Source organism: Pipra filicauda, unplaced genomic scaffold (assembly GCF_003945595.2).
Source record: "Pipra filicauda isolate LSUMZ 115617 unplaced genomic scaffold, ASM394559v2 scaffold123_size2130275_pilon, whole genome shotgun sequence".
Lineage (NCBI taxonomy): Eukaryota > Metazoa > Chordata > Aves > Passeriformes > Pipridae > Pipra > Pipra filicauda.
The window spans coordinates 181,655-200,443 of NW_024103696.1; the positions used below are offsets into that span (position 1 = coordinate 181,655).

The following is an 18,789-nucleotide window of genomic DNA, read 5'->3' on the forward strand; positions in this document are numbered from 1 at the left end:
AAACCCTAGGAGCTGTCCTGATCTATGAATCATCTCAAAACAGTGCCTGCATGGCAAGATCTTTCTTTGCTATTTAGTTACCGTCTTAAGGTAATTTTTGCAACTTACAATTTAAGGTGTTTGAGTTTTCCAGAATTTCTTAGTTTTGTTATTCTCCTTAACTTGCCTGATAGCTGGGAGTGATAAAATTATAGTCTTAAGGACAGGTCATATTTGAAATAGAAATCCATTTGAAACTGTGGTTTCAGGAGCCTTCAAACTGTGCTATGACAACTTAATATCTCACATAAGACTCAGAGGAGGAGAGATTTTACACCTAGGAAGCCTTTTGTTAGCTTGAGGATCTGTAGAGGATAAAGCTGTCTATAATAAAAGGACTGGGCATTATGACCACGGATAACTTACTTTATGCCAAGTGTGAGAGCCCCCTTGAATCTAACATTTTTTCTTGTTTTTCAAGGGAATACAAGGAGAATATTAAAAAAGTTGATGAGGGTGTGAAAGAAATTGCTTCAATAATTGACCATTTCTATGGAAATGATGGAAAAACTGCATTTATTTTAACTTCTGACCATGGAATGACAGATTGGGGTGAGTCTTTTTAAATGCTGAGTCAGCTGAGATTTTGGGCATCTGGAATGTGATTAGAGCTCTGTTCCATTAGAAACTTTGAAGCCTCTGCTTTAATTTGATATCCTAAGTGTTTCTTGTGTATCAAGAAATGCAAATTGCTGTGACACCTGTGTTCCATTTCTGGATAGCAAAAAGTAAGGTAAAGCTTAACTCCCTCAGTAGCTGCTATTAGGGATAGAAAGACCTGAATACCTCCTCTGCAGAGAACTAACCCAAGCAGGAGAAGACTGTTATTTGGCTGCCAGAAGCAAAGTTGGTCTTCTTCCAGCCCATGTGGGAGATACAGTTTTCACTTTGGTGCTTTGAAGCACCTGGAAAAGGTGGGAAATCTGTCCAGATGCTGGTGGAAAACTTGACCGGGGGGAGGGAACGGGGAAGGAAGAAAATCTTTTTGCTTATTTTGGCCTTTTAAGCGCAGCAGAAAGGATGGAATGGACTGCTGTGTGATCTTTCTAGATGAGACTGGTGCTGGAGACTAGATGGAGGAGCTGAGGGTATAGAGAGGAAAGTGAGGCAGGGGTCAACCATGCAGATACCCACAAAGGGCACTTGTGAAACACATGGCCACAGTGGCCAAATGCCCTGAGGCAATTTTGGCATAACTAGATTAAGGGCAGATGAGAAGAGTTTAAGATGGTGAGCTCATTTAGACTTTTTTTTTCTTATTTTGTTTTTTTCCAAGAATCTTAAAAACACTCCTGTCCTTGTGTGCAGCCAGTGAAAGTGCTAAGTCTCTCTTCCAATGTACATGTTTGTAACTGTTGTGATATTTTTGAACCAAGACGGCTTCAGGCATGGTCGTGGGAAAATGCAACATCTTACTCTGTGTCTGAAATCCTAAACTTTTTCAATTGAAAGGATGCAGACTTTTTCTGTCATCGGAGGTGACAAAAATATTTGTATATTTATTCGTAATCAACCTAATTACTGCTCATTTGCAAAATAGTCCATTTTGTATATTTACTGCTCAACTTACTGTTGAGCTGACTGCCACTTGCAAAAAAATTTTAACTCTGCTATATTTTCTTTCTGTTTCAAGTAATCATTTAATAATTTTTTTATGAGGAAGGTGTGTACATATATTTTGTGTATATGTGATTATAGAGACCTCAGGAAGTCCAACCACCTACTCAAAGCAGGATTAGCTTTGGGATCAGACACAGATGCTAGGGCTTTATTCAGCAGAGCCTTTAAAACCTTGAAGGGATGGAGCCTATGCAACCCCTTTGGGCAGCCTGGTCTGCTGCTTGCCTGCCCTCATGGAGCAGGAAAGGTATTCTTTATCTGCAATTTGAACTTCTTTTGTTTAAACTTATGCCTGTTCTCTCCCATCCTCCCACAATGCACCACAGCGACACCCTCTCTCAAACCTTCTCACAGTGGGGTACAGGCAAGATGCTCAGTTGTGTCCTCCCTCAGCCCTTCCTCACAAGGCAAGTGCTCCTCACTGAGACCATTCTAGGTGATGTATGTCTTCCAGTACCAAAGGAGCCCAAAACTGTCTAGATGTGGTCTCACAGGTACTTAATAGAGAAGGATAACCCCTCCCCTCTACTGTACTCCTGTTAACACAGCCTGGGGTGCTGCTGGCCTTCCTCACTGCCAGAGTTTGCTGTAGGGAAGTTCTCATTTTGTACTGGATCCTTTGAAATGGGAATAAAAGGTGATAGGCGTAACTCTTCAGGCTTTGAGAACCACTGGTCTGTCATAGTTTTCTGTCATCTCTTCCTGCCTCCAAGATAAAGCCTGATCCTCTGTCAGAAGTGTTAGTAACTTTAAAGCTGACTTTAGTGAGTCCAAGAGCAAACACAGAGATGCTGCTCAGGCTCATAGCGAGCAGTCTGAAGGCTAGTTCAGTAGCTTTTATTTGAGCTTGTAGTATACCAACTGCTGCAGCCTTTCAGTGGTTATTTGCAGAATGGGATGTGCACCAGTTTTAAAACAAATTAAACATTAGAATGTTGGGAGGACCTTTTAGGGAAAAGAACACGTTTGGGATTAGACATGATGAAGAATCTGTGGTTGCTGGCAAAGACCAATGAAGTCACTTGCTTTCTCTGTCTGACTCCATGATTTTGCTTTAAGCTGATGGCAGGTGGAACTGCTGACCACCAATGTAGGCGGTTCCATACCCCCCCTCACCTTACCCACTTCTTCCTGCTACCATCCTGGTACAAGTAGTACTGTGCGATACGCTGGATCAGAGAACAGAGAACTAAACAACAGCACCCTTTCCCTCCCCTTCTCATGGACAGGTCCATTTGGAGGGTGCTGAGGGCTGGAACAGGGAACAGACCCAGATGAAAATAATTATTTTTCTTCCCCTCTTGTAATTCAGATCAGGCTGAAACCTGGTTCTTATAAAAAGGAGAGAATGTATACAGCTGCCTGTCTCAGCTGTATCTGTCTTAAAGTATTCATAGAGGCAGAGTCTCAGTAAAATACTGATGGAACTGGTGACTTGGCTAAAATGTAAGCTCACCAAAATTTCACTTTCCTCCTGCAACAGAAAGAAATAACTCATGCCTGGAAGATGGAGGATGTGCTCTCTCCATCAGCTCTTTTCCCAAATTCTGCAAAGAAGAGCAGTTGTTGCTGCTTTTAAGCCCAGAGAGTGCCCTCCAAGGGATTTATGAACATCAGGAATCTAATTCCCAGACCTGTGTGTTCTTAAGCTTAGGGGTGTTTAAAGAAAGCAAAATTGGTTCTTCAGTTCTGCCGTAGTGATTGTTTTAAGGACGGAATGGGGTATGAAATTGGGAATAACCTTGAGGTTGTACAACAGTGTGCTTTCTCTCTCCTTTGTATTTATTAAATATATATTTGTACACACAGGGAAGAGCATGTGTCTATGCAAATACAAGGAAAATGTATAATCTTGTAGACCATGCAGTGACCAACACAGGGTTTGCATAACAATGTTATTCCCTTTGAGACTGGATTATCTAAGTGCTGTGGTACCTCACCTACTGGGTTTAATGACCAGCGTTCCTTTCAAGGTTGTGTGGCTCCTGCTTCTGTGCAACTGCTGCTGAGGTGTCATAGTTTTCAAGCTTCCTTTTGGCTGCTGATACATTAATCTGGAGGGAATCAATTTCCCCAGGGAAGGAAGTCATGTTTTATCAATTTTTAAGGAGTCTGCTCCTAGGCTTTAAAACCTTAAAAATGAACTTGTATCACAGTGGAAAGGATGACAGTTGCAATGCATATTGCTTCCTGATTTTGAAAAGGAAGTCTAATTCTTATTTAGGAACCAGAGATCAGTTCTATATTATTTTTTTTTTTTACACACATGCCTAATTTTACTGAAATAAACCAATAGTGGTTTTGGTGGGATGCTCAGGATAGGCATATGCACGTGTTTTGGGCAGGTAACTCCTCTATACATACCTTGAGGCTTTCAAATACTATGGCTTTAGTTTCTGTATCTTAACAATTTGGAGATTTTAATATACAAAGTTCTATCTCTATAGATAGACTTAATAATTATTATAATGACTTAACTGGTACTGATTTCCCAACTTGCAACTTGAATTTAGTTGCTTTATTGTAACTTTAATGTTAGTGGCATGAAAATAAGCTATGAAGCTGGAATAGATTTTCTGTAACAGGATTTTAGTATGTCTACTGTAACAAGAACTTAGTACATGTGTGTATTTTTTGTTGCATGTAGATTTTGTTTGGTTTTACGGCACATGTCTTAAAGTTTATACTTTATTTATGTTTGGTGTGTCTTAGGATCCCATGGAGCTGGCCATCCTTCAGAAACTTTAACACCACTGATTGTGTGGGGTGCTGGAATAAATTATCCACAGAAAGTTACATCCCAGTTCTTTGGAGACAATTTTTTGAAAGGTAGGTAAAATATAAAACTGACAGGGCATGCTGAAGCAGGATACTGCAAAATTGGATAGATAATATCAGAGTCAGTTTTCTTTTCTAATCATAGAATTGAAGACTTTCTCTCTCTGGGGACAGGAGACTATTCATGTTTGTGAAATTTAGTTCCAGAGGAGACTTAATTCTTAGGAAGACTCCCAGAGGTTAAAAGCTATTTGTACAGAAACATGATAAGTTGACAGGTTCAAAGACTTTTCTAGCTTCACAGTACAACCCTGGGGACTTTCCAGGGGCTGTTTTGTCTCACTTGCATCCTTGTAACTCTTGTGGAAATGTAAACAATTTTTCTCAATGAAAAACTAGGACTCTTTACTGGTATTTTTCCCCTTTGTAATTTATTTAGGAATAATTAAAAAAATTAATTTTTATTATTTAATATATATAATGTAATAAATATTGGCTTACTGAAATATCAATGGATTTAGAGAACCATGTGTGATTAAATTGTGCAAGCTCTTCCTCTTTCATGTGCCCCATTCTTGTAACCTGCTCTGTTTCTTAAGATGCTTTGAGTCTCGGGTTGTTACTCACAATCAATGAGGTAATGACTTTTTATTTTATTGAATTGCTTGTCAAGCTACATTAGAGAAAACAGGCAAAAATTACTTCAACCCTGAGGTTTTAAGTGCGCCCTGCTCTTGAGAAGGTATTTGGTAACAGATTAAGCAAATGGGACTTATCAGATATAGACTGTACTAACATTTCACTCTTTGTGATTAACTGCTGCTATAAAACTATGACACCTCTGATAAAATTAAAAATGAGTTGTAGCAAAAAAATAGAAAACAGAATAAACCAACCGATCTTGATGTCTGTGATGGCTGATCTGCTTGACTTTTAAGGACACTTGACATCCAAGGGTTGATCTGTAATAGTTGAATTTTACATCTGTCAGTTTCCTTGATTCTCGGCATTTGACTTAAAGTTGATGAAAATGGTGTGAGGGCATTTCAAAAAAGATGAGTATTGAGCTGACTTCCAGGTGCACAATAGGGAAATGTTAGGAAGTGTCTATTTTCTTAAAGGAGAGCATTGGTCTGCACCCTACTGTGCCTTCTTCATATTTTCCTTCTGATGGTTAAAAACAAACAAACAAAAAACAAACCAAACAACCAGACAAAAAGCCAAGCACACCAAAGCAAACATCAGAAACTCCTCTCTTCATTGTGGACTTGCTCTGCAGCTTCCCAGCTGTCGATCATGTTGTTGGTCTGTTTAGACACTATCTTTACAGATTCTTAATTGCCATGGATGATCTCTGTTGGAGATTTGAGTCTCTCTGACTGTCTTGGGAGTTTGAATCTCTATTTGAGTAGCAAGAATCAATTATCACTTAAAAAGTGACTGTTCTTTCTATGGTTGTACATTATAGCTTAAAGTACGTTGCATAGCTTAGAAGTAAAGAAAAATTGTTGAAATGGAACTTGGCACTTTCACAGGTCAATACAGTTCAGCTACTCCATTAAGTTACAATACCAGATATTTTCACAAAGCTAACATGTGAAAGAAAAGATGCTTAAAAGAGTGCTCTTGAAATGTTCTTTGAATCTGCCTTTCCTGCTCCATACAAATGCAAGTGAGACTATGTGCAGGGAAGGAGAGTGTCCTCAAGACTGCTGTGACACTGGTGAATGCAGGTATCAGGCTTAGATTTGTATTTGCATGTGCCAGTGTTCAAATTCTTGCATCTATTGACAATTCTTCCTAATTTATCTGAGTTAAGAGTTCCTGGAAATATTAACAGAATATTTCTAATGCTGACAAACTTCTTATGCTCTGTTCAGTGCAAGCATGCTGTGGGCAGCTCAGTGAATTGTCTCTCTTCTCATTATTGCCATTGAGAGTTTGTACCACCAAAGGCAGTGCCAACAGGCAGGACATAGCCTGTCCAGTTTGTCATAGAAGGATGAATGTGCTCCTTGGATGGCCAGAAGGGCACACAGTCTGCTCTGGGATGACAGCCTTCTCCTCATCAGTTCCTTCACCTGTACTTTGCCTTCCCTCAGGCTTGGTCAGGCAGTCCTCTTGGAAAGATTTGTTATGGCAGCCCTGCATCCTGTGGGCGACATGTAATATTACCCATTTGGTCATTGGTTCGAGCCTTCTTCAGAAAGAAAGAGAATACAGAGCTGCTCTTCAGCTCCTCATGGACTAATGGTTGGCCCTGGGGTGCAAGTCCAGAGAAGCTTGTAAGTGAAAGTGCAATCTTCTGCAGCTGGACAGCAGCAGAGCTGCAGCCACAGCTGAGGAAGTTCAAGTGCACCCCTCCACTGTTTTTGCTTCTGTGAAGTCTTTTGTGAGATTTTCTTCAATTCATGTAGCCTCATCCTCAGCCTCTTGAACTGGTGCTTCCCTGCCCTGAGGCAAAAAAACCCTTTATCAGTTGGTTGGAAAACTGAGCACTGTATAAGAAACCTAGACAGTGAGCTGGAATTGTAAAACAGTGTGGGCAGCACATACAGCCAAGGCACTTCACTTCTGAAAGTACAGCCCAGACTGGCCGGTCTGCAGGTTCACGGTATTTCTGTCCCAGTTGATGGTATTTCCTGGGCTCAATGTCCTACAGCTCCTGGTCCAATGCAGGTGTTTTCAACTCTGCCTTTGGAAACATCTGAGTAGGGGAAGTGGAGATGAAAAAGCTTTTGACAAAGCTAGATGTTTTCTTTAGCAGAGCTACAGTTTCTTCCTACCTTAAGCACATTTTGTGTGTGCATGTACAGTTTTTCAACATTTCTCTTTGGAAAATCTTATTTGAAGGAAAGCAAGCAATGCATTTATATAATAGAAATATGAGTGGGGATCTGTTTCTAGAAATATAACCCCATTTCCCTTTTCTAGGAAGCAAAAGAAAGCAAACTTGTTCATTTTGGTGTGAATTTAGCACAATTTATGATTAATGCTGCTAATACCTTTTCTGTGTTGCCATGGGAACTTGCTGTGGCTGTATGTCTCACTACTGTTAAGGTACATGGCTGCTCTTCAGGGAGTTTTTGGGATCAAATAACAGTGGACCTGTACTGAGATCCCCAAAGCTAGCAGTGCTATGAACTAATTGCTGAAAATAAGTTTGGTATATGCGATACTGTAAATGTATAAAAGAAAAAAACCAAAACCAGATCTTGCTAAACTCTGTTTTTAAATAATTCTCCACCCCCAAAGAAATTAGGGAATTTTCTCTTTATTTCCTTAGAGGCCAACGGAGAGCAGGAAAATACACTTTTGAACCAACTTTTTGTGTGATGCACCACAGCTTTAGGGTCTAATATGTTTGCACCACACTGTACCAGTACATTTGGGACCTTGAGTTAACCTTTTTTATAAACTATTGAAGAGATTTAACAGCCCGTCTCCTAAACCTCTTTTAGTTGGCACAGGAGGTAATACATCACTGTATTGAGAGAAAAAAAAACCAAAACTTTGGCCTTCCTTCAACTGATCTAGGTCACAGATTTGCAAGCAGCAATTTATCCTACTGTATAAAAGAAAATGTGAACTGAAATGAATGCATTTTGTTGTTTCTGCCTGTTGAGTTCCATCTGTAACCCTCTTGAGCTAGGATCCTAAAGTCAAATTATAATTTTCTTTAGTACCAACAATTTACAGAAAACGGCAACAAGACATTAAATGTCAATGGAATTACCCCTTTCAAATCTGTGTAGATTAGCTGTTCATGTGCTCTGTTATTTCTTGCAGAATGGAAGCTGGAGAACTTGAAGAGGCTTGATGTCAATCAGGTATCAAACATACCTAATTTAATAGTTCATAAATTTTCACCTTAAATTATTGATTTTGTGTGATTTAAGCTAATTTAATTTGAATGAATCATCACACTGATATACAGTTTCCCTAGAATGTGTTACTTTAAGAGTTGCAGGAACTGCACTCATACTGAACATAATGAGGATAAGTTTAAACTGCTTCTTGACACATGTGGCAGCAATATACAACTTCTCCTGAAGATACATTATTGCACCATTTTAGTTAAGTGATGGTACCCTTTGTAGAAAGGGTGCAGTACAATGTAACAGGTCCTCCTCGAACTCGGTACCAGTTACCCGGAAGTAACTTGAACGGCAGCTAGCAGGCTTTTGGAGTGGGAAGTAACTTGTGATGCTTTCCCTCTACTTTTTGTTTGGAAAATGCTCTGGAGCAGAACTTAAGCCTCCTTGGTATCTCCTAAGAAGATGTCTAGCGAAACACAAAAAAGCGTGATCTGATAACGATTTTTCCCAAGTTTGTGAGCATCTGCTATGTGCTTTTTCCTACACTTGTTAGCCATGTGTATGTTTGGTTTATTTTTTCAGACCCATCTATTCAATGTCTGTATTTTGTCACTTTTTTTCAGATGTTACTGTTATTATTGAATCAAAACCATTTCTTGCTATAGTGTTAAACTGTGTTATTTTTCAATAGGATCTGTGATTATGGCCCAGGCACTTTGCAGTTGAGACAATTAGTACTGTAAAGGAAGAAAAAAAGGTGGAGAACTTATCCTTTGATACTAAATCAGCCAAGCTTTTTAAAATCGTGGTTCTTCTTACTTCCTATTGTCCTACGTAAACCAATACATGAATAACAGATTCCAAAACTGCTCAAACAAAGGAAATAAACTCATGCTTGAAGGTTCAAGTTGGCAGTGTTCTGGATCAACTGCTTTCAGCAAAGCCATGGTATAAAACTAGAGACCAGTCTTCCTCTCAAGGTTGATAGGAGTTATGTCTGTGTTATTTTGAGACTGTATAGAAGAGTCCTGAGTGTTGCTTTGTCCTGGATAATGGAGTTCCCAAAGACAGAGCTTTTATTCTGTAGTACATGTGGAACTATGGGTAAAAGTAGCAAAGTAGTCTTCTGACTACCATTACACTACATATATATTGTTATCTACAAATGATGGTTTGGAGTCTGCACAGTAGATCCAAGGCTGGAGTAGTGCCTTGTTTTCAGTGTAGTTTCTTCAGATTTATGCTGAAGAAACAAAGAATTTTGGTTCCTAGTTTTATATTAAAGGAAAATATAAACCTAGTGAGAGGAGTGTTTATCATCATGAGTAGAACGTAATGGTAACTTATTTTATGAGATGCCTTGGTGTAGATTGAAGAGCCTTTCTGAGGGCTGACTGGACACAAATAAAAGTGCAGAAACACTCTCTGAAGGGGAGAAAGTGAGTAATCAGCACTGTGGAAGCATGGGATAAGGAGTGTTGTGAAAAGCAGTATATTCAGTGTACTGCTTAGAACTGTAAATATGAAATTAGTTCTTTCCATCATATAAATAGTCATAAAAATGTTATGCCTCTCTGAGTGCAGTGAAGGAGGTGCTGGATTCCTGTAAATAAATACTGGGGGAGGGGTTATGTTTGCTTTTTATACTAAAAGTATTTTTGAAGGTTTATTGGTAGTGGAGCCTCACATTTTGAACCTAATCATGCCATGACTTCTGGAAACTGCAAAAAAAAGAAAACCTACAAAGGAGAGTTGTGTGTTATAACTTTGCAGTATTACACCATTTTCTTTTGCAAATGCAGATATGTTAAAATTAAACTGAATTTATTAGCTTCAGAGGCTGAAATTGTATTAAAATAGGAATGCTTCTGCTTGCACAGGCTGATATTGCACCGCTGATGGCTTCCCTTATTGGTGTGCCTTTTCCCCTGAATTCTGTGGTAAGTACAAATGTTTTTACATATTATAAAAATCTGTTTACCATAGAGGAAGAAGTGTTGGAGCCAAGTCTCGAGGCATATGAAGGGCAAGATTGTAGATCTGTAAAAGTGCTACAGGATATGAAGACTGCTTGTAGTCTTAGGTTTATGTGTGTATATTCAGTTTAGAGTACAAACTCAATCTTTTTATATATTGTATAGGGCTTTCAATTGGAAAGGCAGCTGATCCTTTTGTAATCTGCAACTTTATACTCTTGAGTTGCATAAAGATTTTTTATTATTTTGTTTTTAGGGTGGTAAAAATGCGATATGGCTTGAATAACACGATTTTGATCATGAAAGCGGAGCCTGTAAACAAGCTTGTTCCTGCAATTTAATGTTTAATTATTTCTTGATTAAACTTGAGTATTTTCTTCAGATGGTGTCTTGTGCCTCTAATTTAGTGAACAGTGAGATGGCTTGGCTTTTTCTTTTAATTTCTTTCGTGTATTATTACACAGTCCAAAAGTTGCCTCATAAATATCTAATCGACAATTAGCATTTCATTGGTGTGCTTTCACGCTGCTAGTTTCACATTTAACACACCTATTTGCAGCACATTTTTTGAAATATTTCTTCTGGAGACTCTGCCCCAGTTTCTGTTGCCCTGTCCTGCACTCATTGCTGGCTGTGCCCAGCATAGAGTGGCAGGGGAACTGCTCACCTTCCTATCACAAGTACTGGATTGAATCAGGCCCAGGCTGACTTCCATCCAGGCTTTGGATAGAGGACTTTTAGGTATTTCATAAATGGCCTCTGATTAGAGGTCAAGGTTATATTATTTTATCATATATTGTTTAATAACAATTTCTGTTATTTATGTTTTTTGCGTTCCTGTAAAAGCTGTTTTAAACGTTCCCTGTCATTTTGCAAAACTATGTGAGAAGAGTATTTTCAGTGGAGTTACATTAGTTATTTCAGCAGTAATTTGTTCTGTTCTTACTGCTCATTTGGCCAGCAATTCAGTCAGAGAAATTCCTGGTTTTTCATTTAAATTTTTTTATGTATATGTGTATTTTTCTTCCTCAGGGAACTCTGCCTTTGGAATATCTGAACAATAGTGCTCATTTCAAAGCAGAGAGCATGTTTACCAACGCTGTTCAAATTCTTGAGCAATTTAAGGTACTAAACATATTAAAAAAAATACTTACTTGAATAATAGTTGTTGCTACATGTAGAATAATTATAGGACATACCCTATATATAGTATGCTGAATTCAAAGGAATAAAATTGAATGCATATACTGGGTGATGTTGATTGACTAGCTGTGAGCCATATCTGAAGGAGTTGGAAAGACTTTAATAAACGACCTTTATTAAGATTAAAGAAAAAAGTTATTCATTTTCTTTACAAAATAAAAAATGCTGATGTTTATTGATGTTGATATAAAGCTGCTTGCACTATGGAGGTAGAATCTGAGTTCTGGTACCTGAGAAGGTACCTTTGCAACGAGGGCTAGGAGACAAGGCTCTAAGTCAGGATCAGTACACAAACAGGTCAAAAAGGTAATAGGCTCCTGTCCATTAAAGAAATGAAATTAGTGGTCTAATTAACTTTTAGCTAATGCTGCTGTATCTGTTGTTTTGCTTTGTAAGTGTTCATTTCTGGCTTCTCTGTCTTGCTTCATTTAATATTGGATATTATATTTAGGAGGACATTTGAGTGGTCCAAACAAAAAAGGTTCTGTTTCGCTAGACAGTGGAATAAGAAACTGTCCAAAATCCCAAAATCACAGTTTTGGCAAGGCATAGAAATGCTCTGAGGGAAAATCATCCTCTCTGTAGATAGGAAGCTGAGACACACGAGAACTGTTACCCTGTCAAGAAAACCACATGATGATAGTGGAACAATAAACTAGCATGAGATGACCTGCAAGAGTTTAGCACCTTCAACAGCTTCTGTCCCTTGAATGCTGGGTTCTCAAAAGTGTGGATACTAGGGGGCAGTATCAGCAGCAGAGTCACTTTCAAATTTATGGTTGGAAGCTGCTATGAAACAGGGGAAGTGCTGGACTGGATGTGAAGGTGAAGCATGCTGATATCACCTCCACGGTTGAAAGACCTCTGCTTTAAGAATTAAGGATGTGACTCAGGTCTTTTTCAGTTAAGTTGTTGTCTTGGACATTATTTAAAGAAAGAAGTAGTTCTACTTCTCCTTTCCTTTAAGTTTATTTTTAGTCTGTCATTTTTTAGTGCTAGATTATCTGTTGTTTTTTTTTTTTCTTAGCTTGTTTCTGGCATTGTTTTGCAATGATCCTGTATGAATTTCCTTTGTGTTTCTCTGCTGAAGTAGCGCACTGGCTTAGGCATGCCAATTGGGTTTTCGCTTTTCCTATGGTGGACTGACCCAACCAGAATTTGTACTCCCTGGAGAAGATGGTGCCTTAAGTGGATAGGATGAGATGTGTGGGTTGCTACTTCAAGCTGTCAGGTTTTGGGAGCAGTGTGCTTAGGAAACTCCTGTCTGCACATTATACCAACTGTCAGACTTGAGTCAGGCTGCTGCAGAAGGCTTTAAAGATGTTTTGGAGGTCCTTGGGCAAAGTGGCTCTGATGGCATCAAAACCTGTTTTATCCATGTGCAGGTTAACTGATTTAACAGCACTGCTTTGGCAGTGTTTGCTGCAGTGTAGTAGTTCCTGTCTGACATAAATAATACTAGTTTCATCCAGGGAGGTTGTCACTGAAGCCTGGTAGCACTTCTAGCCATGTCTTCTCTTTATCCTGCAAACTGTAGAAGTCCTTCTGAGAAAATCAGTAGCTGGTGTGTTGTTTATTTTATTTACTTCAGAGCAGGTCTGAGTTTCGAGGAACTCAGAGGAGTTGTGCATGCTGGAGTGTAACACCTAGTTTCCTGGACAGTATATTCACAGTGTGATTTCATTCCTTTTCCAAAGTCTTAGAAATTTCTGTGATTTTTTTTTTTAGTTTACCTCCTGATACAATTTTTAATCTTGCTGCAACTTGCATGTAATGGTTTAATGCTCTTTTATGCAGGTTAAGATGAGTCAGAAAAAGGAAAATACACTGTCATTTCTGTTCACACCATTCAAGTAAGTGTCTGTAAAAGCTATATATATTTTATCTGACTGTTTGTCGTATCACTCATTTTGGTATTTCAGTGAGATGCAAGAACAAATTCCGTCTCGAATCTTTTTTTAAAGTGATACTATCCCTATAGGGTTAGGATATGCAATCTGTTCTTGTTTTTATGTATATCTAAAAGTTGATCTAAGAATTGTTTCTTCTGTGATTTAAATTCTAATTAAAAATAAAAAAAATGCATTCCATCCAGAAAAAAACCTCAAAATCTTTAGAATTGGTGTTGCCTAGTGTCAGTGTTTCCAGGGCTGTGAGGGAGTCTTTGTAGTGCTTTGTGTATCTGCGAACTCTGTGTTCTAGTGTATGGAACAGTTACCGACCCCCTTACCCTTCTGCCTTATCCAATTAAAGCTGCTTTTTCCTTTCTCCTCTAAAGGTTTTTAAAAGCTTTGCCTTTGGGTGCATGTGATAGCGTTCACTTCTGCTGTTGGTTTGTGGAGTGCTCAAAAAATGCTTTGTCACCGAGAGCAGCTGTTTTCCTTTGGGAAATAAAACTGATGTTAATTAAGATCTTTAAATCATAGCAGCAGTAAAAAGTACTTGAGTCGCTTCCTGTGAAGTATGTTTATTGCTAAAGATGATTGCTGTCTGTTTGAACAGACATTTACTGTGTTATTTTATACCACTAGCTTCCTCAAAGAGAAAGTTCAAGGCAATCTCTGAGATACGAGTCAAGTCAATCTTGGGCACATAATGAATCTTTTAGATCAAATTCTGATTAAGAATGGCAGTTGCATTATCAAAGAATTTACTGATCTATATGAAATAAAACGCCAGATGGAAAGGATGGTCGGTCATCTTTGATTCTGTGGGGATGACTATTAGTTTGATTTCACAGCTCTTTAAATTTTACCTTTCCTCGAGAAATAAGACTGATTCTATAAAATGGGATGTGCTTTTCTTAATGCTATATTTATCTCTAAAGGAACTAAGTATTACTGATTGTCCTATGGACTGGTGACTTTTCTTTTTTATGATATGTTGGATTGTTTTAAGTGGAAATGCCAGACACATTTATCACTTTGAAAATGCGACTAAAACTTGGTATGAAAAAGTTATTTGGTATGGTCTATTGCAAAAATAAATTTATTTTCTTTAGATATTCTTAAAACTTTTCTGAATCAATATCTGGATTAATGGTCCTTCCAAGAAAGGTTTTTATATGACACCAAAATAATTCCTTCAGTGTGTGAATGTCACAGATGGAGTGATGCACCTCACTCATAAGAGAGAAGTAGCAGCATGTTTATTGATATAAAACACGATTTAGCAAAATTTGATAGTAAATGCGACAGCTGTTAACAAGATTCAGTGGCAAGGTACACTTGATTATTTAGTGAATGGAGGACAGGGTCAGACAAAACTGGAAGGGAGACCCTCCTGTTGAGTTGTGAGGTTCAGAAAGGACACTCTGGTGTTCTAAACTCCTTCTTAGAGGGAGTTTAGGTGTGGCTGAGTCCAGACTTAGTCCCAGTCTTGGTCAGTGGTTTATGTCTAAAGGATTATATGTGCACAAACAGTCCTTTATATTATTTAGCTAAGATTTCCAAGTTAGCATGCTAATAATCACTTGCTGAGAATCTATTGTGGCAAGGATGAAGGATGAAGGACCACCGCCTCCCTAAGATCCTGCTCTATGGTGAACTTGCCACTGGCTGCCGCATGAGAGGAGCCCCGAAGAAAAAATACAAGGACTCCCTGAAACAACATCTCAGCCTTGGCCATATTGATCAACATAACTGGTCTACTCTGGCCTCAAATCGGGAGGCCTGGAGACACACCATCTATAACGCAGCTGTCTCCTTTGAGAACACACGCAGGATCACTCTCGAGGAGAAAAGGCAACGCAGAAAGAACCGTGTATTGCAGAATACACCATCTAAGGAGTCTTTCTGCTGTGCCTTTTGCAATCGGATATGTCTGTCTCGTATTGGCCTCATAAGCCACCAGCGTGCCTGTAGCAAATGTGGATAGAGCCTTCCCAAATCTTCGTTCGCGAAGCCTAGCCATGATTGTGGCAAGGAATCTCTCAGCTTCAAGAAGTAACCTAGAGGCATCTCTACTCAAGGGGGGATCCTCTTGTGCAGGAGAGCTCAACAGGTCCTGGACTGTCCACTAGTTATGGAGTAATTTGGTTGACTTATAGTCATACTTGCATACCAGCTGTATTTCAGTTGGTGCAGCCCTCCAACCAGCCCTCCGCTGTTGAGCAAGATTTATAGCCCTTAGCAGCTACCGTGTTGTTACCTGTTTCCCCAAAATCCAACTTGAGCCAGATGCAGCCATCACGACTGCCAGTGGTGGCTGTTGCTTAAGCAGAAGGCAGGGAGCCCACTGCCACAGTGAATTACTTAACGGGAGGTGCCTATGCTTGCAAGGTGTATTGGTAAAGACTCTCTTTGAAACGCAGCTGTGAGTATCTGCTGATTTTGCAAGGCAAGGTGCACAACCTGTTCCCAAGTGAGCAGAATGGTACCCATTGCTGATATTGAATACTTATCTGCAGTTCATATGAAAGGATTTACTGTCTGAAATTTCTTTCCTTCCCCCTTCTTTTTTCTCCCTACTTTTTTTTTCCCCAACTATGAAAGACATATTTTCAAAAACTATTTGCTTAGCAAAATCAGAGGCTTTTCTTATCAGATTTCGGATAAGAAAGTCACAATGGCTTGACCTTTATGTGTAAGAAAAGTAGGTGCCAAGTTACCAGATGCTTTGAAGGAAGAGAGAGGACAAATCTGAAGACTGCTGACAGAGGAAAACTGATGTCCAGGATAGTGAACTATCTTAGCTTTCTGACCATTTGATGTACCTTAAGGCAACTGCTGAGCTGGCACATCTCAAAGAAGAGTGTGCCAAGGGGCCAGATGATACCGTTGCAAAAACATTCCCAAGGTTGGCATCTTTGATCTGTGGAAGTAATCCTTCAGGAAGTATCAGAAGGACAGTGTAGTGAGATGGGTAAATGGGGCATCAATATTGCCCTAAAATCCTCTTAAACAATTAATACAATTTGATTATCATAACAGGTACAGGAGATTTAACAAGTAAGTTGCACAACAGCACAGGAGTTCTTTTGCGTATTCCCAGTGTATACAGTGCTTTCAGGAAGGGCTGTGCTTCCAGCTGTTCCAGTTGTGATGTCTCACAGTAAGATGGCAAGAGCAGTAGTTAAAGAACCAAAATATACAAAAAAATCCAAGAGATGAGGAGCTAAATTATAATCACTGCTTGCTTTCCACTAGATGTGCTTTTTTATTGAATGTCTTGAAATTGATATCAATAAGAGCTGAGGGGTTTTTTTAACAGGAAATAGCTTAAGTATCTTATTTAAAGTCAAGTTTGTATCTTCTCATATGTGAAAAATCTCATAGCACTTGATACTGCATTTTTCAGGTAACCTAATTGTCTGAATACTACATTTTAGTCATCCAAAATACTTATTTTTGTGTGTATAATCCAGCTATAACTTACATATTTATATAAAGAGTCACTGCATTTTTAATGTGCAGTGTGCAGCTAATGAATGAAAATGTACCCCTCTCTCTCACTGTATGAAAATGTAACTCTTTCCCTTTCGTCTACCCTGTAGTATAAATTGAGATATAACTCTCTTAAACGTTTGGATGGATTTGGTGCAAGGAAGTATCAATCATGTAGAGACTGAGTCTTTCCACATAGTTGCACGTCATGTATGTTGTCATAGTGATAGGAAAGGAAATAGAGTGTAGAGTGTCTTTGAAGATTACAGAAACTTCAAAAAAATGCTGTGTGCACAAATACCTCTCTTTTCTTCCTTTCTCTGGTGACTGGAGTTACAGCACTACATTGTTGCCTCTGTCTGATGGCCTTTCAAAACTTTAATAATAGATATTTCTACAAAATTGACATTTGGATCAAAGTGAAGCAAGTGATTTTTTTTTTTTCCCCACCGTTGGGCGAGGCAGAGTTCCTTAAAATGTCAGTACATCCTTTGAAACATCCTATTCTTGCTTTGTTTAAATAAATTACATTTATTTAAATAACTGGTAGTATGTAAGATATCCGTGATATGTGTGATAATGCATTGCAAGAGCAAACGTTAAGGATTGAATGTCAAGAGAAAAGGCTGAAACTGTTGAAGAAGGGAAGGAGATTCTAATAGTGATTGCTCTCCCTGTCCATTTGTCTGAATACTTTGTGTCTTCAGAGGACCACTGATTTAGCAGAAGCACTGATTTATCTGCAAAGCCCCTTTATCCTGTGATCAAGAGTGAGGGGCAGCAGCTTCTATCAATTTTTAGTGAACCCTGAAAAGGCAGCCAGCCTTTTCCTTTCTCCACTTTGTCCCTATTGTTTTATCAGGTGTGAATATAGGCATAAGCTTGCTGCTGGGACTGCTGGCACAAACAGCCCAGTACGGGCATCTTTAGCCTGTTGGTGTCAGGGAGGTAGACTGGCAGCCCTCTCCCCTCCACCCTTGGCTTTAGGAACCTGTGCATCTACGTGTGAACAAAAAACAGAACTGCAGTGCTGTAGAGACAAAGGGATCGAATGAAAGCAATGGCTTTGTATTATTTAAAAAAACCCTACTGATTAAATAGTATATGTATTGTCTCTCTAGGGAGAAATCAATGCTTGTGCTGTAAAATGCATGCTCTTTAGCAAAAATGTCAGCTGCTCTTTCACTGAACGGGCTGTGTCTGAGCACTCTGTTAAATGCTGCTCAGAGAGGAGGCAGTCCTCTTAGAAAGCAGGCATCCTGCTCTGGTCTTGAGTTTCAGCAGCACGCTCAGGAGCTTTTAGTTTGTGCATGAAAAGCTTACTGGTAGCGGCTTCTGTTCAAGAGGACCAGACATAATGGGATTTACTATCAAGTAGGGAATAGGTAAGGTCTTTAGAGGGGGTTAAAGGTTAGTGTATAAGATAAAATGCCATGAGATTAATGTATATTTCTCTATTTCCTTGGACTATAAATCCCTTTGGCCTTTTCTTGGAACTTGTGAGGCTTCATGCAGTGAGGGTGAGGGAGGACGTACAGGTAGGTGGTAGGATGGGGTGGGCAGAGAATGTTCTGCTCTGGGGCATGAGGTAAGGGAGACTGTGCAAGGTTCTTTCTGGATCTCAATAAGAAAGGCTGTTTTAATAAGAAAATAAATGGAAGAATACACATAGCAAGTAATTCATACACCCCTTCAGATGCTGGGTACCCTTTGTTAGTGCAGCATCAGGTGGATTTTCTGATGGTGCTGCACAGATGCTGGCCTTGGAGAAGTTCCCTGTTTTGGTCATTCAAGCTACTATATGATTTTCTATTAAGAAATCAATTCTGGTAGTCATTTCTACTGTCAGACGGAATGGAGGTTCACGTGAGAACTCCTTGCAGCACTTCTAGATGAACATGAGGGCGGGCAGGCAGTATAATCTCTGGTATGGAGTGGGAGATGCCTGCAGGCTCCTCAGTTATTGCCAGC

General features: G+C 39.2%; 1 protein-coding gene across 2 annotated transcripts in view; it reads left to right on the forward strand.

Annotated features, from left to right (window-relative positions):
* The window catches only part of PIGN (phosphatidylinositol glycan anchor biosynthesis class N), a 103,316-nt gene that overhangs the window by 32,685 nt on the left and 51,842 nt on the right, over positions 1-18,789 (forward strand). For both annotated transcript variants that reach the window (XM_027736766.2, XM_039388920.1), the window contains exons 7-12: positions 461-591; positions 4,372-4,488; positions 8,227-8,267; positions 10,136-10,195; positions 11,264-11,356; positions 13,232-13,287. In XM_027736766.2, coding sequence (XP_027592567.2) covers positions 461-591; positions 4,372-4,488; positions 8,227-8,267; positions 10,136-10,195; positions 11,264-11,356; positions 13,232-13,287 — 498 coding nt within the window. The remainder of the gene's footprint in view (positions 1-460; positions 592-4,371; positions 4,489-8,226; positions 8,268-10,135; positions 10,196-11,263; positions 11,357-13,231; positions 13,288-18,789) is intronic.